This window comes from Limulus polyphemus, unplaced genomic scaffold, assembly GCF_000517525.1.
Source record: "Limulus polyphemus unplaced genomic scaffold, Limulus_polyphemus-2.1.2 Scaffold76, whole genome shotgun sequence".
Taxonomy (NCBI): domain Eukaryota; kingdom Metazoa; phylum Arthropoda; class Merostomata; order Xiphosura; family Limulidae; genus Limulus; species Limulus polyphemus.
The window spans coordinates 338,155-364,195 of record NW_013665686.1 but is presented as its reverse complement, the minus strand read 5'-3'; the positions used below and the strand labels follow the sequence as shown (position 1 = coordinate 364,195).

The following is a 26,041-nucleotide window of genomic DNA, read 5'->3' as shown; positions in this document are numbered from 1 at the left end:
AATAATCTCTGATATATACATATATAATATATAATAGTTGAAATGTTCACTGTATTTTACTAAATACTAGTCTACTAAAACACAGCAAAGACAGGGTCACTTTGTAAAGCCTAAGGGTCAACTATATATAATTTAATACAGTTTATTTCATATTTTTTTATGTTGGTTACAAGATCGGTCAAATCTATCGAACCCCGTAGAGATTCGTTAGTGAAATTAACAGATAAAATATAAAGTTTTTCTTTATGAAACGTTTGATAACTATCTGGACATTATATAGATTTTGTATTGTGAAATTTGAAAATTCTCTGATGCATACAAATATTTTTAATCTTAAAATGAAAATTAATTTGCATGTTGGATAGGTAACGAGTGAAAAGAAGAGAAGAAAAAAGGTATGAGGAAAACATTACTTAACAAACCTTAAGAATTAATAAATAAATTGATATTTTGAGTATGAAAGCATTGTAATGTTAACTGATAATCTCTCATTTTTCACTATGTTGAACTAGCTGTATGATTTCTGTACTTCACAGGAAGATAAATATGTCTGTCCCTGCTTATAAGAAATTTTCACATTTTCGACGTCCATTTTGACTGAAATTGCAAACATATATACATGTATAAAGTCTTTAATGCCAAACTGATATGAAAAGTTCTGCAGGTCCTGTTCAATCAAATTATTAGAAACATTTTGTTTGGATGGTTTAACAACTGGACATTTAATTACGATCAGCTTTAAAGAAGAATATTTCGAACGTCCTTATTTCGCACGAAAAATATCTCAAACATAATATAGATGTGGTGATTTAATTAAAGGAGCTGACTTGATTTTTTGTACTGTAAGATTACAACTGTTTAGTGGTTACGAACAATTCTAATTGAGACATGCTTAAACATACTGGAAATAAACACAGCATCATCACCCATCTGACGTGAGAGAAAGACAAACGATTAGAACATCTAAATACAAAGACAGTCTATAAAAGTATGACACAAGAACCAAAAGTATATTTGAAACGTTCACGGTCAGTATATAACAAGTAAAAACTAAGTGGGGGGGGGGGGGTTCCAGAGAGAAAGAGCTGAAACCCCCGAAACGTTTTTTTTAGTTAGTATATCGGATTTTCAAGTTAACTTGTATGATGTTCACTCTAATCATTTTAAGGTCTAAACGGATATTAAATAACTTTTCGAAGCTCTGGATAGTCGATTCGAGTACAGAGCCAACTACGTAACCAAACCAACATCCTGTTTACTAGATTTTCAATGGACACTGATCTTCAACCTTTGATTCAAGGTTAGTTACACTTACTATTACATTTAACCTTTCCGTGGTTTTTGATCTGTGTTTATGAAACTTGGTTGATGAAGTGAAATTTTAACAAAAACTTAATTGTATTACATAAAGGTTTATTTGTTTGTTTGTTTGAAGTTAAGTACGAAACTGCACAATGGGCTATCTGTACTCTGCCCACCACGGGTATCTATACTCGGTTTCTAGCGTTGGTTACATATAGGATCAATATACTATGAACTTAACCTTTCACTCTAAGCAACCAAGTCCGTCAATTAGTCAAAGTATAACATTCAAATATTTCACAGAATTTAATTAAAATCAACCAAGTTTCAAGCTGTTTGTTTTTTAAAATCATTACATCACATTGACATAAAATTGCTAACCTTTATATTTCCACATCCTAATCAGTTTTGGTCAAGTGTTGTCAATCTTTCACCCTCAATTGTAAATAATATATATGTTTGTTTGCTTTAGAGCAAAGCCACATTGAGTTATCTGCTGTGTCCACCGTTGGGAATCGAACCTCGGATTATAACGTTGTAAGTGTATAGACTTCCCGCTGTCCCATTGGGGGACAATATATATGTATTTTTCTGTATATAGTTTTACTATTCACAATTGCTCATCAAAATTAGTTTAATTTGAAACTAATGTTATCAAACTTTTATAAATATTGAGTTTGCGGATACCATATTCTGTTCGTACAAGTTAGTTCTGCAGTTCATAAATGTACAAATAAGTGAAAACAACCAGGGACATGATTGCTTCTTTCATTTAGTTTACAACGTAACATTCTTAAACTAAACTAAAAACAGACAATAAACTATATCATATTCACGTTAGGCTATATTGTCCTATAACTTCTAGTAAAGTTTATTTTGTTAATTTATTTTCAATGGGTCTAAATAATGATTTAATTCTAGTTTCATGAGCAATCCCATAAAATACATTTTATTTTTCAACGTTTTAATGCATGGTAATAATTACTAAGTGTGTTTCATTTATGTATTAGTCTATGGATTAAGTGAAACTCTCATTGTTGCTTCTGTGGAAAAAGGAAAGACTACTCCTAACTCGGTTGGAAAATTAATTCCTTCAACAGAATTGAAGGTTTGTTTTTGCCTATATCCATTTTAGTAGATTATATCATTGTTGTTTTTTTGTGGGCTATTTGTTGTGTACCCATCAGGGATCTTAGTGTTCCAAGCCTACAAGCTAATCGCTGAGCTACTGGGAGAGGTGGTTTATTGCATAAAGCTTCAGCAATATAACACGCTGTGCAAATATTTAAAAAATGGCGAGATAGCATGTTTTAATTGTTGTCTTTTAGTGAATAAACTGGACAAATCCGTATTGAATTATTTTGCACAAGAACTAAGTTACAATGAAGAGTTCGTTCAATTTCAAAAATTAATTAATTAAATACGAACGGTATTAATTCTGTATGGAGTATAAAGAATTACAGTTACACAATTATTCATAAAAGGGAGAAGTTAACTGCAACTTAAGGTAACTTGAAACTGACCTAGCCTGAAGGAGGTCATGTAAAGCTTTACTCAGAATGTATACTGTCATGTTGTATATATTCGAGTGTCATATGTAGTTGGAAGTGGGTAAGTTACTCTTAAAAATAGCTTTCATACGAACTAAAGTTCCGTTTTGAGGAAACCTTATAATCTATTGTTGGGATAATAATGTGTATTAAAATATTACAATAGTGTTTATTGTTAGTTTAATGATGTACTAAAATTAATACTATATAGTTCATTGTTACTTTAGTAATGTTGGTTACAAGTGTTACAGTGAATGTTATATGATTAGTAAGAAAAGTAGATAAAATTGAAAACTGGAAATACATTTTTGCCGAATAATACATAAAATATAGATGTAATTAAATCCTTAGAATTTTATTTTGCTATTTTGAACATAATGCATCCAATCCTTATGATGTTTGTGAAAGTATTTTATATTTAAGTTAGGGATTTGAAACAATGTCTCTACAGGATAGCTACAGTATACCAGTACAAGGTTTTGATGAAGAAGGCGAAAATTGTGCACTATAAAATGTTTAAAGAGTAACCAGAGTTAGCACATGAATATTTCACATCTATAATTTTGAGAACAATTTTCTTAAGAAAAAGGTTATTGTTAACAAAACCCAGACAAAATAGTTTCACGAGCCATTTTATATACCAGAACTTTGTAAAAAGCTTCGTGAAATGGTTATCTTTATCTTAGTAAATACTTAAGCACAATCGCATTTAGGTGTTATCTTGAATTTCTACCTGGTTTTGTTGTACCGTATTAATTATATGCTTCCTCCATCATGTGGAATATGTAATTGTTTCTCCCAGTTACTGTGCCTGTAAGACACTTTGTCAGTTTTAAACGACAGCAAAAAAAAAAAAATAATAATTATCATGTACCTAAATTTACATTATCAGGTTGTTGATTTAACCACAGGGGTCGCTTTAGGCCCAAATGAAGGTGGAGAATTTTATGTTCGTAGTCCGCAGGTGATGAAATGCTATCTTAATAACCCCAAAGTTACAGCAGAAGTTTTTACGGAAGATGGTTGGTTTAGAACAGATCAGTGAGATTGTTTTTACAGCTATCACATGAACATTACTTGTTATTTATAAAAGAATTGTTGTTATTTTCAGTTTGCATCTTTACCTCCAATTGTTAATGTTGTATACTTCTTCGCTAATTGTTACGGTATTAGTGCTACCATTATTGTTTTTCTGTTTCATTGGGTGTTATCTTTACACTTCTTTTCATTCGAGGACTCTCATCGTTAAAGTTTTCTGTGTTTTTGAGTATTAAATTTAAAACATTTTCATCTTGCCTTGGAATCAGAATTTTGGAATAACAAACTTTTTTAAACTGGTCACTTAAAATTGCGGCTGAAAATATCATTAAAAGAGAAGTTGCCAAACATTTCATTAAAAGCCTTCTAATCAATATCAGTTTTCAATTTTATGATGTATATGAATTTTTAATATTAAGCGTTTGTTTGTTGAATTTCGCGCAAAGCTGTTCACAAGTTATCTGGACTAGCCATCCATAATTTTAGAGTGATAGACTAGAAGGAATGCACCATCACCGACCACCAACTTTTGGGTTACTTTTTACCAACGATTAGTAGGATTGACCATGATATTATAATGCCCGCACGGCAGAAGAGCAAGCACGTTCGGTGACTGGTTCGATCCGCCAGACTGCAAATTGAGCTCCTAACCACTTGGTCATGCTAAGCCTAAACATTTGTAGTTATTTTGTGGAAAGCTGTTATCACAACTACATATCCATTAAGCATTTCTTCGATTGACTGAGTTTTAGTTCTTAATAGAAAGATTACAGCATAATCTGCTTCGGTCATTTTGATCTAACCTAAATGTCAGCTCCCCAATGGGTCAGCGGAGAGCATGAGAGCTTATAACGATAAAATTCAAGTTTCTATATCCGCAGTAGGCACAGATTGTCTATTGTGTAGTTCTATGCTAAAGAAATACCAAAAAATCACATTTGAAAGCAAACGTCAGTAAAAAGAATATTTGTAACCTGCTTGAAAGTAAATTCTTTACTTGAGTTTTTCTGTCAGCACTTAATAACTCTGATTTTTACTATCAGATTGCCATTACTCAACGGTTCTGTCAAATTTTTCCTTAATAACTAGATAAGTAGAAGCTAAGAAATGCTGCATTAGAAACACGATCTCTTATGTTGAAACTGTTTTTCTTTGGTAAACAAACATACAGATTTACAACCCGATTTCTAATTCTACATCTTCAGGGTAGTGATATTAAAATGCAAAGTTAACATCGCTTTAAAGTAAACAAAATAAAAAAATACATGTTTGACTTTCATCGATCATTTTACCAGATTACTGACAACATAATTATTATTATATTGAAGCAATGACAACTAATTCTTTATGTTTTCAGATTTTAATATTGTTATGTGATTCTATCCGAAATAGCAGATTAAAACAAAGATTGTAAATATTCAACCAAACCTAAAAATATACACTTATCAACAATAGTTGTTGTCAGCAGGAGATTTTGGCCTTACGACTTGAAGGGAAATCTCTACATCACTGACAGGTTAAAAGAAATGATCAAATCAGGATTTCATCAAGTTTCTCCTACTGAAATAGAATCTGTGTTATGTAGTCATCAGGCAATAGAGGACGCCGCTGTAGTAGGAATCCCAGATTCCACTTTGGGAGAAGCGCCTTATGGATTTGTGGTGATGAAACCAGATAGTCACGTGACACCTGAAAACATACTTCGTTTTATTTCCGGTAAAATTGTCTTTTCTGTCAGAAACATTATTGGTAGAAATGGATAACTAACTTTTCCAGTCTAAGATATACTCGAAAGTATTGTAATGTATGAATATTATGGTAAATATTAAACAAAGGGCTCGAATTTTCATGTTACTCAAACAATGAGTACGCAACATCATTAATTACTATAGTGTGAACACCCTTTCTAAACTGACGAAGGATTTATTAATAATATTTGTCATAAGGTAACAGTATTAGGCCTGTTATATTTTATAATATTATATTCCCTATTCAGTCTGTTATTGATTTTTCAAGAAGAAGAAAAGGGTATCATAACGTTTCTGCCACACTATGAATACGGTGCAAATAGTTTGGTTGAAATATATTTATATACAATTTTTCTTCTTGAAAATTGAAAGCAACTAGTGGAAGATTGTTGCAGATTAACGATTCTGTCTTAAGGTAAGGAAAACACTTTTGTTATAAATAAGGTATTAAGCGTGTGTTTCAGTCTATATAGTTTGTATATGTATTAAGTTCAGAGACATGTATGTAATATTTAGCCAACAATTAGTGCACACAACACACAAATTAGCAAAAATCAACTGCAGCGCTATCTCTTGGCTTAACACCAAATTAAAAGTAGTAATACTTAGTCAAGTAATATAGATGGGTATAACATCGTTTAGTAAAAAAAAAATTCAAATTAAGCTTAAGAAAAACTTTACTGGCAAATCACTGTTGTTATTTTTTATTAAACCAATCTACTAATTTTTTCTTATAATAATTACTTTATGGTTTTTAGCACTTACTATTTTTAATTGTCAAAGAAGTGTGAGAGTGTTAACATTGAAAAGTCAGTTTTCTTCAAAGAAACTTGCTTGTAACAATCAAAATGGTCTTAGTTTTCTTTTCGTTTTTGAGTTGAAATTATACTGTTGAAAGCAGATACACCTATGTATAACAATTCTTGTTTGTTTATTATTAAGCCCAAAGCTACACTATGGCCTGTGATCGACATGAATGTCAATGGTATATAACCCTGATTACTTTTAACGTTATAAGCTTACCAATGAACCACTGGGATCGATAAGAACATTATGTTATTATTACGTAACATTTTCGATATTGTTGAAAATTGTACAAAACTCCTCCAATTGCAATTAAATATATATATATATTTTAATTTTAACAATTAATAATTAATAAATACATCAAAATACATAGCTGTCTAGATGTAACCTTCATGTACCGATAAATTATTTTCAGTTTGATGAAAACTGATAAGTTGAACATTCCATAACTTATCATAGAGACACTTTTATTTAAAGTTCCATATGTATATCGTATTGATGGCTTTTACCAGACTTTCACTAGTGTAGTAATATTCAATATACAGCCCAGCCTTAATAGACTTAAACTGATGTAATAGCTTTAAAAATACAACCCTGTACTAGAGTGTTTTATTTTAACAGCTCGACTGTATTGTTTTTATAGCTCGTCTAGCGCCACAGAAACAGCTGAAGGGATTGGAGATTCGAGACCAAATTCCCCGATCACAGTTCGGCGAGATCGAGCGTAAATATCTGAACGATCATGTAGTCCAAAAACTGAAGAAATAACCACTGGTCAGTGGCTCTCAGACAACACTACAACATATACACTTCTTGTTTTCGATTGATGGATGGAAAAGTATTTTCTGTAAATTAAAATAAAAGCATATATTGTTTTCGTAAGTATTATGAGTATTTGATCTATATGTGTAAAAAAATTAGAAAAAGTGGTTAGGATGCTTGATTCGCAATCTGCAGATCGTGGGATCGAAACTCGTCGTAGAACAACTCACCCCTTCAGTTGTGGAACTGTTATAATATGGCGGTCAGTCCAACTATTCATTAGTAATGAGTAGCTTTTAGCGATATTCCACAAACAACAACAACAGTATTACGAAATGTGTTTATTTGTGAAATAATTGTATTGAAATTCAACAAAACAAAACCATGAAAACACTGTATTAGAAATACAAAATTACTTGTATCGGTGATATTGTTATCATACAAGCACCTTTTGAAAGTAAATGATCTTTGGTGGAATCAAACTAGCTCTCCACAATTATTAAGACAAAGTGTAACGACATCCACGTAGGAGTAATGAAATCTTAGAATTCACGTTAATGCATACTTTTAAAGTTTAAAGTGTTTTTTGTCCTTTGAAGATAATGAAGAAATATAAAAAAGTATAACGAATAGTCGTCATCACTGTATAACCCGCCAAAGGCTGAAAAAGTGAGTATGTTTTGACCCCACGACCTGTGGTCTGTTCGTAAATTGTTTTCCCATTATCATGCTTCAAGTTGAACAAAAAATGCGGCCTGTCTAACTAATGAATGAATATTTGCTGTAAAATTCTTATCAGTGCTATAAGTGTAGCTACCAGTTTGGCCACACACTCAATCCTTTTTTGGCCGCACCTTTTTTCACACCTAAGGTGTTTTTATTATATTAATATACCTGTATAAAGGTTTATAAAGCTGATATCTTTAAACACTGGTATATATTTAATGGTCTTTTTTTCTGTCCAAAATATGAGCATTCAACCCGTGCATTTTCGTTTTTGATATTTTTCATGCAGTTTAATATCATAATATAATTGTATCATCATGATATTAGATGGAGCTTAAAATAATAGTTTTGTAAATTAGTGAGATAATGATGCTTTGAACAATTACACTAGCAAAAAGTTTCACAAATTACCCGAAATAAGGGAATCAATTTTAATGCGTCGTTTATAAGTGAAACAGTATTCTATTTATATCACAATTTGAAACTTCACATACGTTACATGTGGGTATAATAACGAAAGATAAAATATTTGTCATTGTATTGGTCTAAAGGATTCTATATATTTTTAATAACACAATTACATCTCTTTTATATGATAATTAAATTATATACTGATGACAAAAGTTTTTCATAAAAATCTAATAAATCCTAAAGAAACAGTCAAAATTCATAAATCTATGCAACATATACTTCCTATTGGTAACAACTTACATCTAATACCACTGTTTTCTGCGTAATTTCCAAGTCTTAAGATCAAACGTGTTTTATGCTGAAAAGTTAACGAAAAGCTATCTAAAGCACATAGAAAGGTATATATATATATATAAATATTTGAGTGATCTCTAAACACGGACAATGTATACAAAATACAGGTAAAGTTCTGAATGATAGCAAACACGTATAGAAAACAATGTGTATTAGCTATAAAATTATCTAGATATTATCCATGCAAGTAGATGTAAACAACGTGTATTTCATTCTCAAAATGTTTAACCAAGCAATATGTAATGACAGTGACTGGATGTAGTTAATGATAAGTGTGAGTAAATATTGATAGCAGGCTTGTTACAGTGAGGTATCCTAAGCTGAAGAAAAATTAAATTTTCAAACAATAAAATTATCCTCTAATACTTAACATAAAATGTAATTATTTTTTAGTAGTTTAATAAATATTCTTTACTGTCTTCGTATTTGTACATTTGGTACTTTGAAATATAAGTGTTCTTGGACTTCCTCTTAATGCCCCACCAGCCGACATCGTTAACTGTGTATCTTCATGTTTTCATTTTCTACATATCTCCTTACCTGTTCGTTGTGTTCATGAAATTCGAATTGAAATGAATATTTTGTAGAATTTATCTTACTTATATCCACTGGTGAATTTAGACATCTAAACTCGTTAGCACCTCAAGCACAAATCACCAATACTTCTGAGATTTTGCAGTTATAATAACAACTAATTTCTCAAAATATCCTTTCCAGATATATATGTACGTTGTGGCGTTAACACATTAGCAGGTGGTGTATTTCGTTCGGTGACATCAAGATATACCTGATTTCTCATTGAGACTTGTTTTCCGGATGATACTGTGGACCAGAATATTTTATAAAAATCCCAAATATGACAAGTTACTCACATGCATTTCGAGAAAACCTTATATATTATGTGATCTGTAAAAGAAAGACGCATTTTAGAAGATCGTTCACGTCAATATCTCTCCTGCATAAAAATTAATGACACTACACAACACACACAGGCAGACTTCAATAACTCTTCACATTCTACCTCTGACTTATCTGTAATTTGCTACACGATGGCTAACAGGGCTCATTCGTTTCTTTGTAGTTGTGAAGCCCAAAGCTACACAATGAATTAGCTGTCGTGTTCCCACCACGGGTATGGTGGAAACCTAGTGTTTAGCGTTATAAATAAGATTTCAGATTTTCTGCTGAGCAAGTAGGTGGAGGGGGTATACTATCTGCGTTAGCCGTTCCTAATTTTCAAATGACAGACTAAAAAGAAGGCAGATAGTCGACACCACCCACCGACAACTCGTGGGCTACTCCAATCGAGTAGTGGATTTTGCCAGTTACTCTTGTAACACAACAATGCTAAGAGTGCTGAGAGCGATTTTTCATAGTAACGGGGCGCGAACCATAAAACTAAGAGATTCCCTCAAACAATATTTGATTGTTTAAAATTAGGTACTATTGATCCCCTTGATTTGAACGAAGATATTTAACATTTTTCTCTTCCAGTTTACCTCATACTTCCTCATAACGATCTTTGTTTTGCTTGACATTTAGTTTAATGAACGAGTTCCTTGACTTATTCATCAGTTCGATCACTTAAAATTGTTTGTTATATTAACCAATTTTTCTTTACCATATTTCTTGCATTTGCAATTATTTTTGTTCAATTAGTCTGATTTCAAATTGACTATCTTTTTCATCATTTTATATTCATTCCCATACCTTTCGTTGTGGTATCTCTAGCACGCGTTCATTCTTTCATTGTTTGTATTTTTAACCGATTAATTTAGTTCGTTATTTACTTTGTTTATCATTTAATTACTTTAATTTCCTATCCTTCCATGATTTTTGTCTTCTAACTTTACTCAACTAATTAGTTTTTGTGTTAATTTATATATCTTTGTTGTGTTTTAGCTGATAGTCGCTGGGCTAGTCTCAACCAAACTTTGTGGAATGATAGTTTGAACAAAACGTCTTATATATCTTATAGAGTTCACTAGTACTCCCAATGGAAGAATGCAATGAAAAACATGGCCACCACTAGTGCAATAATACATAAACTCAGTTGAAGTTTATACTCTAACAGCCATGATAAGGATGATATGAAGAGCCGTTTATTCACTTATGGCCACTTGACCCGTGACGTTTTAGTTTCGGCCCTTAAGATACTTCTGTAACCAATGTCCTTCAATTGATTAATCATGTAAAAACAGTGGAAGAGCATTAAGAGCGGATAACAGAAAACACCCATACCGCCACTACTTTGGCCACTACCTCATCCTTCAAAGTCACCATGACCATCGTACAGTGTATATACCATGTTTTAAGCATATACATATTGAGTTATTAAAACTTATACAAAACCTTTGGTGAGGTAATAATGAATACTGTAATAATATGCTATGTTATAAATAAATTGTGCGAAAGTTAGGATTTTTGTGTTATTTATCATAGCATCCACCCACACATTTTTCGAAGTTCATAACATGGACAAAGGACGATTATCTCGTCTTGTATATATATATATACTAATACCTGTTCAGTTACATATTCCATTACAAACACTTACTAGCCACTTTATGCTGACCCACGCCTAAGATTGAGCTAACCATATTTATCCAAGATAATAGCTTGGACTCTGGGTGATATAGGCTACACAAGAAGCTGGAACGTGCATTATTATATTACTGCTTAAGAGTAAGCTCTGGAATGGTTTCACATAGGTTGGTAAAGTATTGCGATAGCGGATGACAAATTGAAGTACATCTTAAGGACTTTCAGTTAGATAAAAATTTGGTGATTGGGCTGACCAAAGAAGTTGAATTGATTAAATATCATGGTCTTCGAACGATGGTTGTTCAGTTGTTGATTTGGAAGAATTTTGTCTATCAGGGGGAAATAAAGCCTTGTACCATGGTCATGATCGGCAACAACATCCAAGTATACTCTGGATGTTATTATTCCGTTTACAGGAATCAAGAGACTCAAACTGTGCGAAGAAAACGGTCTCTACTCTATTGTATCATTTCCAGGAAATTGCAGAATTGGAAAAACATATGCAAAACTCAGATGGGATATTCTACACGTTTTACTTTACAATTGATACTGAACATGATGATACAAGTCTCATCAGATCATATCACACGCTCCCAGTCATCCATTTGGCATTCGCAGATTCACTGAAGCCGTTATTTTGTATTTGTATCTGCACTATTCTTCGACTTGTTTTCTGTTGTCATATGATTGTTCTTGTTTATCCTTTGCATGTAAATAGTCGTATACTACCCATTATTAAATAAAAGCCACTAAGTTGGGTTAGACTTCAGTCGGTCATTCAGTGATAGATACATTCCCTTTACATTGACAATTTGTTTTTAGATTCTAGTTACAGATTTCTTTAATCAACCAATGAAGAAATGGTCTTTGATGACGATGCTCTTGCTAGACCAATAACCAAATGTTACATTCTTTTGAAAGATTAATACATTCTGCCACTTACCCATTGTTTTGCAGATTAGCAAGATGATTTCATTAGGCATTTATATCATTATGAGATCAGTAATCTGAGACATATCATGTTCAGTTTTTTATATATGTATCAAAATGAAAAGTTCTAAAATAATAAAAAGAGGTCCTAATATAGAGCAAAATAAACTGAAACGTTCACGTACATTACCTGTTATTTTAATACTTTGTAAAACTGATATAAATCTACATGTACTAGCACATGTTGAATTAAACTGTCAAATTCAGTGTGGTAACTCAAGGAAAAAAGTAGCTCATCTTTACTTGATTTGAACACAAAAAAATGTTCGGGATCTAATACGCAGGACAGGTATAGTGATTTGTTGTATATGAAACATTAACATAAGACAAGGTTTAAACTTAAAACAAACATAAAATACCTCATTACTGACAGAACATAAGGAACAACTGGTCGTGCTAATGAAAGGATAATTCTAAAAAATTCAAGCTATAATACAAAATAAAAAAATGGAGTTAAACTGTACTTAAATAAAGAAGCTAAAAAATAGATAGCTGTATTTAACAACAAAAAGAAAAGATTGAGACTAAAATCAACCTTACTGGCGATAGAGTTAAACAGTACATTACCATTAGGCACAATCATAGAATAGAATATACAGCAACAAGATTTCACGGCAAGTTCTGCCCCTCTCAGATCAGAAACACCATCTTTCATCTTTAAGATATAAAATTCATCTTTCGTGAAAGGTACAAAACTGCTTGTACTATATACATTTTCTCTGTAACTGACCAATCAGTAAATGGACAACAGATGGCATATGATAGCCAAAAACGTAACATAGCAGATATGTTCTTTGACCACACCTCAGGCCGAATTTAGCATATGACCTCAACCAATTAGGTTTACCTAAATTGCTAAATTATTTGGAGTACCCGTGCACTAACATCTCTTCTGCTCATTCCTTTAGTTGATTAGTGGTAATTTTACGGTCTTAAAATACTAAAATCCGGTGTTCGATTCCCCACGGTGGCAGAGTGTAGCTTTACATTAAAAAAAAAAGAAGCAAACACATTTTCTACACATTCATACAAATCCATATGCAATAAGAACTATTGTTCGACATGTACATTATCAAATGCATGTAAATCCACTTATACTAACACCTGGCCTGCAACGTTTTAGAAATGAAATCACACTATGTCCTGCTACATTGGAAAATTCATATAAATACACATATAGTAGCAATTGAATTTTAATGATGCGCAATTCATACAAATTCACATAAACTAATTCTTGCTCTGCTACGTAGTTAGATTCAGTATGCACATATACTACCATTTGATATGTGCTACCCTGTAAAAGTATAATACCTATTCTGTAATATTACTTATAGAAAATATAGTACGATAACTACATTCTATGTTACCATTTCAAATAACAAGCACATATTCTAGAATGCTATTTAACAAAGAGCATCATACATACACAATATCTACTCTACTATTTAGTCAATAAAGACCCATTCATATATATTAAGACTTGTTGTAATACTTCAATAAATAAAGAATGAAAGTATTCCATAGACGCCGTGCCCAGTGACTTTTCTGGTATGTCTTCGTATGGAATATCATGAATATCCGTTTCAATCTCCAGCTGCCTGGGGTATGTGACTATTGAAAGAGAGGTAGGAATGGAAGTAGTAATGGAGGCACTATCGCATCCAAAGGATGCCGCCTTAGTGGGGGTTCGCCAGGTGACAAGAGATCAAAGGATGCCGCCTGAGTGTTTCGTAACCATTACGTTATATAAACCTGACTGTTACACAATTATTACTTAATATAAACCTGACTGTTACAAAATTATTACTTAATACAAACCTGACTGTTACACAATTATTACTTAATATACACCTGACTATTACACAAGTATTACTTAATATACACCTGACTATTACACAATTATTACTTAATATACACCTGACTATTACACAATTATTACTTAATATACACCTGACTATTACACAATTATTACTTAATATACACCTGACTATTACATAATGATTGTGTAATGTGCATCTGAGTATTACATCGCGTCCAAAGGATGCTCCCTCACACTGATTGGCTGCATCAGTGGAGGGGAAAGGGGTGATGTCATCAAAGATCATGAGGTCATAGTCAAAAACGTTGCCACCAGATTGTGCGTCGTTAGAGACGTGTTGCTAGGCCGCCATGAAGTACCACAAAGTACAGAACATGTTCCTAGGCAGTCATGACTCATACAATGCCCGTTACATCATGTCTGTAATTAATCACTAATTAATTAAATCGTCCTAAAAGGACGTTTAACACTAATTAATTAAATAATGCATAATTAATTCATTAAATCATTTATAGTTAAATTAAGTCCTGAAAAAGGACGCTTAACACTAATTCATTTATAATTAATTCTTCCTAAAATATACATTACATTTCTTCATCATTAATTAGCCCTACAAGGACAATACGATAATTAAAACTTATTCAATCAAGTGATTAAAGATTTTCAGTATTAAATTATTACATTTCCCGTCCTAACAGGACTATATCCTACTCAATCTGACACATAGAATACATAACTATATGTTTCATTTGCCCTAAAAAAGGGCTCCCCCAGTGGCACAGCGGTATATCTGCGGACTTACAACGCTAGAAATCGGGTTTCGATACCGTGGTGGATAGAAAAAAAGATAGTCCTTGTGTAGCTTTGTGAATAATTAAAAACAAAAAATAAACCCTAAAAAAGGTAATATCATACAATAATTAAGACTTATTTATACATTAAATATAATTCATTATTCAAAGAATTATAAAACACAATCAATGCAAATAACCTATGACCATAAAACTACATAGTATGTGAAATTTGTATGAAAGTTAATCCAATAATTTATAAACTGTGATGCTTATGGTACCTGTAGTTTTTGTTAAGTATATATGATACTTATTTATTTTACTTACATAATAGTGTATTCGACTATGATGAAACGTGAGTTTATATAAAATAATCACAGAATACTATTTTGTAACTTATGGTATTTCTATAAAGTGAAATAATCAAAGAATTATAGTTAAAAGTCGGTTATATTCATTTGTGTATTTAGAAAACTATAAGTTTAAATGTACATAAAGTTTTGAAAGATGTAGAAACGAACACATAATATGTTTTTTATCAATATGACTAATAAACAAAGGTCAAAATTTTTCACTGACTGCTAAGTTGAAATATCTCATTACCCCACACTGTATGTGTGACCACGTAACCACCTCCTAAAAAGTGTTTTAACGTTAGGTGCTCTTAAAGTTTTATGAAATTTTAATCTTCAAGAGAACGTTCAATAGAAAATGGATAGATAAATAGTAAGTCACTCATTTATTATTTTTAATTCTGGCAAAATCAAATCATTCATACAGCATTATATTATGCATTATATGTGTGTACGTATATATATATAATCAAAAACACCTTAAGTGTGAAAAAAAAGTGTGGTCAAAAAGGATTGTGTGTGGGACTTAAAGAAATAAAAATCAAAATTGCCAGCAAAACTGGTAGCTACACTTACAGCATTCATTAAACTTTTACAGCAAGTATTCATTCATTAATTAGCTAAGCCACGCTTTTTGTTCAACTTTAGGCATAATGGTGGATAAAACGAAATAGCTACCAGTTGGGGCACCAATTTTGATTTCATTCCTTTAAGTCATATGCTCAGTCTTTTTTTGGCCACACCTTTTTTTGTCAACACTTAACAACAAACCACAGTAAGTAAGAAAGTGACACACTATAGTACCCAACATTAGCTTTAGGATCACAATCTTATTATTCAGAACAGATTTATGCTTTACAGAGCCAACCAGAGTCTTTAAAATATATGTTGGTAGTTTCCTCTCTAAAACAGTGTTAATAACTTCCTTTATAATGACTCCGTGAATCTAGATTAACAGTTTTTGTCATCACCCACAAGCACTCGGAATAACCATATCAAACATAATTATTTTCACTAATTGTTTAAGCTAATATTGTGTGATGCTATATGCTCTTTAATTAGGAGAGTTTCATAAAATTTAGCAATTTTATGATGTAAAGTTGGCAATGAATAATAAATAATAACCCTCCACCCATATGATTATTTTGAAAACTTCTCCTATAAACTGATAATCTAGTTTGCTTGGCCTAATCTGCAAGTCTTTTCACCTTATACTTTTGCTGCTCTAAATCAGTCATCTTTAATCCGAATTACAAAAAAACAGACATTGTCCAATTTTTCTTTTGGGTAAAGCTGTAGTTAAAATTCTAGACCAATAGCTAACGTGACTTTATACGTGAAATTTTGGTAAAAATTGAGCAGTTTTTCTTCAATACCTTTCCACACGTGACTTATATTTAGACCAAATTTGACACAGATGTTGATGTCAAATTTTATTTCGTGAGTAGGATATTATACATTAAATTGTTGGAATTAATCACACTATCATTCACATTTCAAAATGGGAAAAATCTGACATTTTAATACGTCTATGTGTTAGGCGCATGAAAATGTATATTTGTGCCAATTTACCTAACAAAGTTTCAAGTCAATTTGCTCAGAAAAGAAGGAATGATGGTCAATTGAAAAGCGTTTGGAAGAAGAAGAAGAAAAATAGAAAAACAGTTCGTCCCACTGTGGAGACATAATGAGACGACATATCAGCAAGTATTATCAAACCAACTAAACTGATATGAGAAATCCTGTATGACCTGTTCAGCCAAATAATTATAAGTATCTTGTTTGGATACGTTAATAGCTTGAGATTTAGAGATTATCCTCTTTAAAGATTAACGTGTAAAGCAGAATTTTTCGAACGTCTATATTAAACAAGAAAAATATCTCAAACAGAATATAGATGTGATGATTTAGTTAAATGAACTACTTGTTTGTTTTTTGTTTTTTTGTACAGTACGATTACAATTGTTTAATGGTTACGAACAATTCTAATGAGACATGCTTAAACAAACTGGCAATAAATACAACATAGTCACTGATCTGACGTGAGAGAAAGACAAACGATTAGGACATCTAAATACAAAGACAATTATGAATGTATGACACAACAGCCAAAAATATTTTTTCAAATGTTTTTTGGTCAATATATAACGAGCAAAAATTAGGGGAGGTTCCAGAGAAATAGACCTCGAAACGATTTGTTTAGTTAGTATATATGGCTTTTCAAGTTAACTTGTAGGATGTTCATTCTAAACATTTTAGGTCTAATCGCATATAAAATAAAGTTCCAAATCTCAGGACAGTCGAGTCGAGTGCAGAGTCAATTATGTAACTATACCACCATCCTGTTTACTAGATTTTCAATCAACATTGATCTTCAACCTTTGATTCAAGGTTAGTTAAACTTACTGTATTATTTCAGCTTTCCGTGGTTTTTGACCTGTGTTTATCAAACTTGGGTGATGAACGTTCAACCTCTCTACAAGTGTAAACTTGAGAAAAACTTTATCTTATTACATATAGGTTCAATATACTATGAACTTTTCCTTTATATGTAACTGTCTTTAAACAACCTCGCACATTGATTGCTCAAAGTATAACACTCAAACATTTCAAAAAATATAAATAAAAGTAACTAAGTTTCAAACTGTTTGTTTTTAAAATCATTATATCACAATGACAAGAAATTTCTAACTTTTATGTTCTTCAAATCCGGATAATTTTCTGTCAGTTGCTGTCAATCTTTCGCTACGAGTTTAAGGTGACAACTAGGACTGACAATGTATTCTTTACTAAAATCTTCTTAATGCTTATTTCATATTAAGTTCAATATTGATTTACAGTGCTGATTTTCTGTAATTAATAGTATTGAAGCTGCTTATTTCATTATATATATATATATGTATTTCTATGAGCAGTTTTCCTGTTGACTTTGATCATGAAATATATTTAACTTCTCTAGATGTTACTAACATTAGGACAAAGTTTTCAAGGTCTTGTTGCTTTCAAATGCAAACGCGCAGATAGTGCTTTGATTTGAAACAAACGTTTATAAAAAACACTTAGAACATCATTGGGTTGTAAGTATGATTGCCAGGGCGTGGTAGCCTAGAATTAGTCTCCATGGTCGCATTCCGTTGACGCAAAAAAGCCTACGCATTTTGGGCCGTTGAGGGTTTACAAAAGTGACGATGAAATCCCACTATTGATAATACAATGATAATAAGCGAAAAGCTGTTAGTGGGTGTGTTGAATAACCAGCTATCTTCTCTCTCTTGGTTATCAGTACAAATTTATATACGTCAGAGCACAAACCTTTTGTTTATCTTTGCGTAAATATCCGAAGTAAGCAAAAGAGAAGCATATTCAATTATAAAGCAAAGAAATAACAACAATGCCCACGGCTGCTTGAACTGTATAGCCAGTTTGCTTCATATTCTGTCAAACATATCTGTATATCCGATAACCAAGTAAAAATATACGATGGACTTCTCTTGCTTTGGCCTGTGGATGAAAAAGTCAGATAAAATATAAGCAGTTAATTAGTTTGTGATGACACATGTTGTCAGCAACAGACAACCCTACTTTATAGTCTTGAGATCTCACGTGGTCTGCTCGATAAGTATCCAACAGTTTATGGGAATATTTTTGTTTCCCAATAAAATCTAGTGCAGAAGACGATCTCCACATTTCTTCGAAGAGTAATTTGTAACGAACGTTTGGCGGCCATTCCCCGAAAATACGAAGACTTAAGTGTTGTTTTATATATAAGCAACCCGCTCTAACAAAATATGTATAAGATGAGTAATAATTCGTTAATATCAGACGAAAAGATTCTTACTTCTCCTCGGTCTTCAGTTGATATACCCAACATCTCTTTGACAGAATTTCTCACGTTGACACTGGAAAAATACGGTGATAAACTATTAATGGTAAGCTTTTAATATTTCATACAATTCATCCAGACTGTTAGAATATTTGTGAAAATTAGTGGTCACGATATAAAAAAAAAGTCATATACTGTTGTGAACTTTTACAGAAATAAGTGTACAAATGTATAAGCTTGGATACATTCTGTTAAATTTTAAAAGAAATCATAGTTAAATCCCATAAAATACATTTCTGTCTTGACATCACCGCGTTTAATGTATCCAGTTAATTCATTTTTATTCCAGGAAAATAAACATTAACTTCAACTTACACGTTAATTTAACAACTATCATAGACCTGTTATTTTTTAGATGCGTTGTTGGATGAGAATATTTTCCAAAAAAAAAAAGATTTCTGGTGTTAATATAACACAATCTCTAATATGGGGAAAAGGATACGATATTACATATTTCATGATTTTGTCTTTTGTTCAATTTAATCCAGGGGTGCGCAAAATACGGCCCGCGGGATAGATCCGGTCCGTTTAACATTTCTGTCCTGCCCGACATGACTCCCGATAATTGTGGAAATAACATAATAGGGTAATTTAACTGATATAGTAGAAATGTGCGGCCCATGTCGACTTACGAAAATTCGTGGAGTGGCCAGCCTGCGAAAATTATTGCCCACCTTTGGTCTAAACGGAAGAATATTGGTGAAAGTAGTTTGAAAATAATTATTCTTCTACACTTAGATACGATTCAGTATTAAGTTAAATAAAAATCTACTTAAATCCACTTAGGTGATATATATACATATGTGTGTGTGTATATATATATATTAACGTGTTGGTTTGAATTCCTAAAAAGGCAAAAAACTAGAACAACATGGTAGGTTCTTTATCTCTTTCTTTTCCAGAAGTCAGATTTGAATTAAATTTTTAGTAAGATGTGGATCTTAATTTTCCGTATCCTTATATCCCCGGTGAGTCAGCGGGAACTTTCCGCATGCTTAAATACTGGGTTAGATTCCCCGAGCCGAATGGAATACAAATAGCACATTATGTAGTTTTGCTCTATAAAATAAAACAAGTATTGTTAAATGAGTGCTAATAGCTACTTTAAAAACATTTAGAATGATAGGTAGTACACATTTTGTCTGTCTGTTTGTCCGTTATCTAACTATTCCTAGGTCGCTGAACCAATCTCAATCAAACTGTGTGGGATGATAGTTTCGAACAAGGGGCGTGTTAATAAGAGGTTCACAATCTCCTGTACCCCCATTATTGCTGTTATTGAGTATTTGTTACCTTTGACCTAAATTAACGTTAACTACATTCATAGATGGTGCCACGTCCTTACACAGACAAATTTTATTAATCTTTCTATAACACAACATACACACATACTGCTATTGCAGTAATGCATAAACTTAACTGAAGTTTCTACTTCAACAGCCACAATAAGGCTGATATGAGTTATACTCACTTCCTTCTTTGACCCGCGACGCTTCAACTTCGGCCCGTAAAACATTTCTGCAGCCAACGACCATCAATTAATTAATCGCATGAAACACAGTGGAAGGGCATTAAGAGCTGGGTGTTGAAAGGGGATAACAAAAAACACCCATACCACCAATACTTTGGCCACTACCTCATCCTTCAAAGTCACCCTGACCATCGCACAGTGTATACCATGTTTTAAGTATATTGAATTATTAAAGCTTATACAAAACCTTTGGTGAGGTAATAATGAATAATGTAATAATATGTTATGTTATATATAAATTGTGTAAAAGCTATGATTTTTGTTTTATTTATCACATCATCCACCCCACATTTTTGTAAGTTCATAACCCGGACAAAGGACGGGTACATCAGCTTGTAGATAATAAACCACAAAGACCCACTGTAGTGAAAGTGTTGAGTAGCTTTAAGTCTGCTGTCTTTGTATCGGAAACAGAGAAATATCTATCTTCATTAAACACTGTCTAAATACCTATACATTTTGTCTGTTAATGAGAAAAAACGTTGACAAAATAAAGTACATACAATAACTTTTACATCACAGCAAACAAACACTGCTAAGGTACGTCTCACCCAAAAAGTATATGTATATATAGAAACAAGAAAATTTCTAAATGACAGAACTGTGTTTTACTAAGTGTTTCGGAACAAGGGGTTTCTTGATTTAACCCGATTAAACAAACATGCTCAGCAAAAAAAAATACGGATTCGAATTTCGTTAATTTACAATCTTATCTTTCTTTTGAAATGTGAAGAGTTAATGAGGTAATCTTGTATGTGTGTGTGTGTGTGTGTGTTTTTTTTTCTATAAATTTTCTAAAGCATCTGCCATTTAAAAAACAGATGGCTCATATCGAATATTTTTATTTTGGAGTTATAGAATTAGTTTTACTGATAATCTCGAATTTCCTTATTTGCAGGTTTCACACGACAAATCTCGTTTTTATACTGCCCAAGATGTCCTTCTGAGCAGCAGACGATTTGCTAGCGCGCTCATACGACGTGGTTTGAAAGTAGGAGATGTATTTTGCATTTGCACCGCTAATAACATCGATTATGCGGCAGCGGCATTAGGAGCAATGAATGCAGGAGCAGTCATTAGTTTGGGAAAACCCATGGATAAAGCAGGTATATGAAAGTATTGAGCATCTTTTAAAAACCTCTCCGTGTTGAATCTAAATTAAATTATTGGCAATATATGGGTTAGGACTGTCAATTCCATTTTATTTAGTGTTTTATTTCATTAGCCAATCATCTTGGCAAGACACATGTTAGTTAATAGAATGGTTAATTTAAGCAAAATGATTGACTATTGTAACAAAAGTATTTATAGAAATACACACCGGCAATTACGGTTACTCGTAGTGCAAAAGCTGCAGCTGACTCTAGAACTTTTGATAGTGTATGTGAATCCCAAGGGCATTTTAAACACATTTTTCTAAACTATTTCTTGTAACTCTTGTAACACCACGAATTTGTTTATTTTATGGTCTCTAATAACATGGAAATCACACATCCATAAAATTTAAATAAAAATGTCACCAGTTTAGCAGTTAATAACACCAGTTATTGCTTAGGCCAGCTGTTCTATAACATATGAGTGATCTCGTTCAAAAATAGAAAATCGCTCAATATGATGAAATATGTTGACCCGACAAGTAGTGAACGGAATAAGAACAGGTCGGTAATTTGAGGATTTAAAATATAATTGTCAATAATATACACATATAATCTAATTCAATCCATAGATATAGATAACTCATAAATGTATTTAATGGATTAATTAAGAAATTACTGAATTAACTCCTTTCTAAAATTCCTGGTAAACACGAAACTGAACAAGTCCTTGATGATGCTTAGAAATTTTACAACATTAATGTTTTCATGTTTTTTTACCACATTATATTCTGATCGTTTCAATACTAAAATAATATTATATAGATATTTCAATTTGTAGATTCGTAGAAACCTTTGTCTGATTTATGAAATCTCAGTGTTTGACTCTTACACAATCTTGTAATCTTTGGCCCAAACTAACGAAACATGCTGTTTTTTTTTATAAGAGGAACTTCGCTCTAGGCTGGAACAGACTGCTTCTGCTTACCTTCTGGTAGAGAAGAATAATTTAGATAAAGCCAAAAAAGCGACGAAAAACTTACCAAATTTTCAGGTAAAAACACTATATATACGTCATGAAACCAAAAGGTAGCTTTTATATATATGTGTGTTTGTTTCAAATATATTTGTATCAAAATTATAAAAGGAAACAAATACCAATAAAATCTTCAGTTTTAAAATCGTTAAATGGTCAAAGAAACATTAGTTTAGGATTTTTTTTGTCTTACCTCTATTACCATTATTAGAACAAAATGTTTGTTTATTCAATCTGTTGTAACAAACTCACAACCCTTACTGCTAGAACGGTCACAAAAACCAAATGTTAGTTTATTAAATCTGTTGTAACCATTTCTTTACCCTTACCTCTATAACCATTATTAGAATCAAATGTTAGTTAAGCAAATGTATTGTAACCAGCTACTTACCCTTATATCTATAACCAACATTAGAACCTTATGTTAGTTTTGTAAATTTGTTCTAACCACCTTTCAACCCTTACCTCTCTAACCGTCACTGGAATCAAATTAGTTATCTGAACCAATTGTACTATACTCACTATAATAACCAAATGTTAGTTTTAGTAAAACTACTTTAATCCACCCCCTAAGCCTACCGCTATTAAAACGAAGGGTTAGTGTTACTAAAACTGCTGTCTCCCGGTGAGACAATGGTAATCTATGGACTTATAACGCTAAAATTTGGGGTTCGATTCCCCGCAATAGACACAGCAGATAGTCCAATGTTGTTTTGCTACAAAGCACACTAAAAGTGCTACAATCAGCTGTATATCTTACCCCTGTACTCATCGCTAGAGTTATCTGTTAGTTTTAGTACTGTATCTATTTCATTATTAAAGTAATACACTAGTTTATAGCAAAATTACTGTAACCATCTGTTTCCTCTCCCTAGTGGCACAGCGGTATGTCTGCGGACTTAAAACGCTAAAAACCGGGTTTCGATACCCGTGGTGGGCAGAGCACAGATAGCCCATTGTGTAGCTTTGTGCTTAATTCCAAACAAACAAACCCTCTGTAATCACCAAACATTTGTTTTCTAAAGCTAGTGTAACCACTTTATGTCCACTATAAGAACTAAGTGTTAGTTTTAATAGAAATACGTAGCTCCTACCTTTCGTCTATACCAATTAATAAAATCAAAAACAAGTTTTTTGACAAAACCATCATAACCAACTATTGTCTTGAAATTATTAAAAATACAGCTTTCTGGGTCTCCATTTGTTCTGAATAATGAGCAGGTTAGTTTAACAAAAATTGAGCGCTTTTGATGAAAATATGTAACAGCCTTTTCTGAAGAAAATATTCGTACAATATGACCATATAGAGGTGTTTAGATTGTGGGCTTAGAATTTCCAAAACGGGAAATCTCTTATATTTAATAATAATGAAAACAAATTGTGGTTCAAATTGAGGTGCCAGAAACATCAAAAAAATGGTCTTAAACAAGCCACAACCCAGTCGTATCATAAGCAAAGTACAAAACCTTGTAACAGGTGAGACTCCACAAAAACAAAGGTCAATGGTAAAAGCCGTCCACGTGCTCCAGGAAATGGTACACAACATAATAGATAAGGATCTTAGCCTTAAAAAACGACACAAATCACGTGTACCGAAGTTGCTTCTACGACATCTACGTTCATTCTTTACATACCCCAAGCAGATGTAGAAGGAAATGAGTATTCATGTCGATCAAATTGACGGACGTAGTACCTACGGATTTCTGTGTGATCTGGGAAACCATCGCCCACGTACACTAGAAGGGTTATGGAAGTCGTCAGGTAGGGTTGGTGTACTTTTGACACGGCATCCTCACGATGAAAATATTTCCATTGAAATCTACGTTGCAAAGCTATTGTCAAGATACATGGTTTTCAAATAGGGCATGATCGGACGTGGAGAAATGGGCTGTAACGACATGACGAAGCTCAAAAAACGTATTAAAATATGTACTCAATCTCCGTATGTATCAGCTAACGGCAGCTATGTGCACATTGCTCGAAATGTATGTCATTTTCTCTCCAAATTATACAAAAATAAACTAAGGTGGGTTTGTCATTTTTCAAACTCTTAAACTTAAAGATGTAAGATCTTTGGTTTGACAGATTTAGAGGTTTTCATTATATATTTTTCTTGGCATTAAAAAGGAAATATGAAACAGTGTTTCTTTACGTTACTTTATGTTATGCTCATTTTTGTTGCATGAGAGATATTAAAAGTGATTCAATCTGGTCAGTTTATAATCTGTTATACAGTCCACAATGTAACCAAGATGGTGATCTATCTACAACACAGCCTCTATTTGTTTCGCAAAATATCAATAACACCTTGTCCAATAGATTTCTAGATCATGTGTAATCCCCAAGACGGAGACACTGCCTTGGACATATCAGAGACTAATTTATCATAACAAAAAATTGAAAATAATTATTTCGTCATGCTAAAACTCCCAAAGACAAAAAGTGCTTCATTGATAACCCAATATATGGAGCAATATAAATAAAAAACCACCACATCACTATTCTAATGTACAAAATCAAAAATGTATATAAATACAACACTTAAACGCGAAGGTTACTTGAAATAAACAAGTCATTGTAGATTTAAATAGTAAATTTTATCTACAAACCACAGAGAAGTATTCTTTATGAGTATGTGGCTAACTCCATAAGAAATGTCTAATTATAATTCTAGTGTAAAGGAATGAAATATTCATTACTTTCGGAAATAGAAATTGACGACAAACTTTATGTTCGTGGCCTAAGATATATGGATTTAATTTACCAAATGTTATATTGGAAGCTCAAAATATGTTGATCTTACTCCCCACATAATACTAAGCACACAACTGGCACCCTAAAGAGATGCGAATTATAATGTACTTTTCTAGTAAAATATTTCACTGTCTGTTTTATACTTAATAAGAAAATTGATTGGTTAATATCGTTCACTATAATGGATAACAAGAATATATGAAATTAATTGATACTGGAGGCGTTTCTCTATTTATTATTATCATTTTATGAAAAGGTATTCATAATTTGGACGAAAAAACTTCATCGCTATCAAGGCATATTCCAGAATTAATGTTAAAATTGTATACAGCAGTATTTAGTTAAAACGTAATAATAATTTATAAAAGTTCAGATAAGATGTACAACTTTCACACTTTACCCTAAGGTTGCTAATTTATTTCACAAAACTTTGAACGTAGCTATAAATAACACTTTCTTGGGCCTGGCATGGCCAGGGGGATAAGGCACTCGACTCGCAATCTGAGGGTCGCGGGTTCGAATCCCTGTCACACCAAACATGCTCGCCC

The 26,041-nt window shown here is 32.3% G+C and overlaps 2 protein-coding genes across 2 annotated transcripts in view; both read left to right on the top strand.

Annotated features, from left to right (window-relative positions):
* Nucleotides 1–1,269: 1,269 nt before the first annotated feature.
* On the top strand, nucleotides 1,270–7,268 carry LOC106466760 (4-coumarate--CoA ligase-like 7). Its single transcript, XM_013927062.2, has 5 exons — nucleotides 1,270–1,300; nucleotides 2,313–2,410; nucleotides 3,745–3,874; nucleotides 5,346–5,606; nucleotides 7,089–7,268. Exons 1-5 carry the CDS (start codon nucleotides 1,270–1,272, stop codon nucleotides 7,211–7,213), a joined length of 645 nt encoding a protein of 214 aa, XP_013782516.2. The 3' UTR covers nucleotides 7,214–7,268.
* An 11,594-nt stretch (nucleotides 7,269–18,862) lies between these two features.
* The window catches only part of LOC106466751 (4-coumarate--CoA ligase 1-like), a 20,625-nt gene continuing 13,446 nt past the window's right edge, over nucleotides 18,863–26,041 (top strand). The window contains exons 1-3 of the mRNA XM_013927052.2: nucleotides 18,863–19,124; nucleotides 21,508–21,715; nucleotides 22,651–22,757. Coding sequence (XP_013782506.2) covers nucleotides 18,984–19,124; nucleotides 21,508–21,715; nucleotides 22,651–22,757 — 456 coding nt within the window. The 5' untranslated portion in view covers nucleotides 18,863–18,983. The remainder of the gene's footprint in view (nucleotides 19,125–21,507; nucleotides 21,716–22,650; nucleotides 22,758–26,041) is intronic.

Coding starts and splice junctions, on each gene's coding strand:
- LOC106466760 (XM_013927062.2), top strand. CDS start 1,270: ATGGACACTGATCTTCAACCTTTGATTCAAG. Junction 2,411..3,744: donor TTCCTTCAACAGAATTGAAG/GTTTGTTTTTGC, acceptor TTACATTATCAG/GTTGTTGATTTAACCACAGG. Junction 5,607..7,088: donor CATACTTCGTTTTATTTCCG/GTAAAATTGTCT, acceptor TTGTTTTTATAG/CTCGTCTAGCGCCACAGAAA.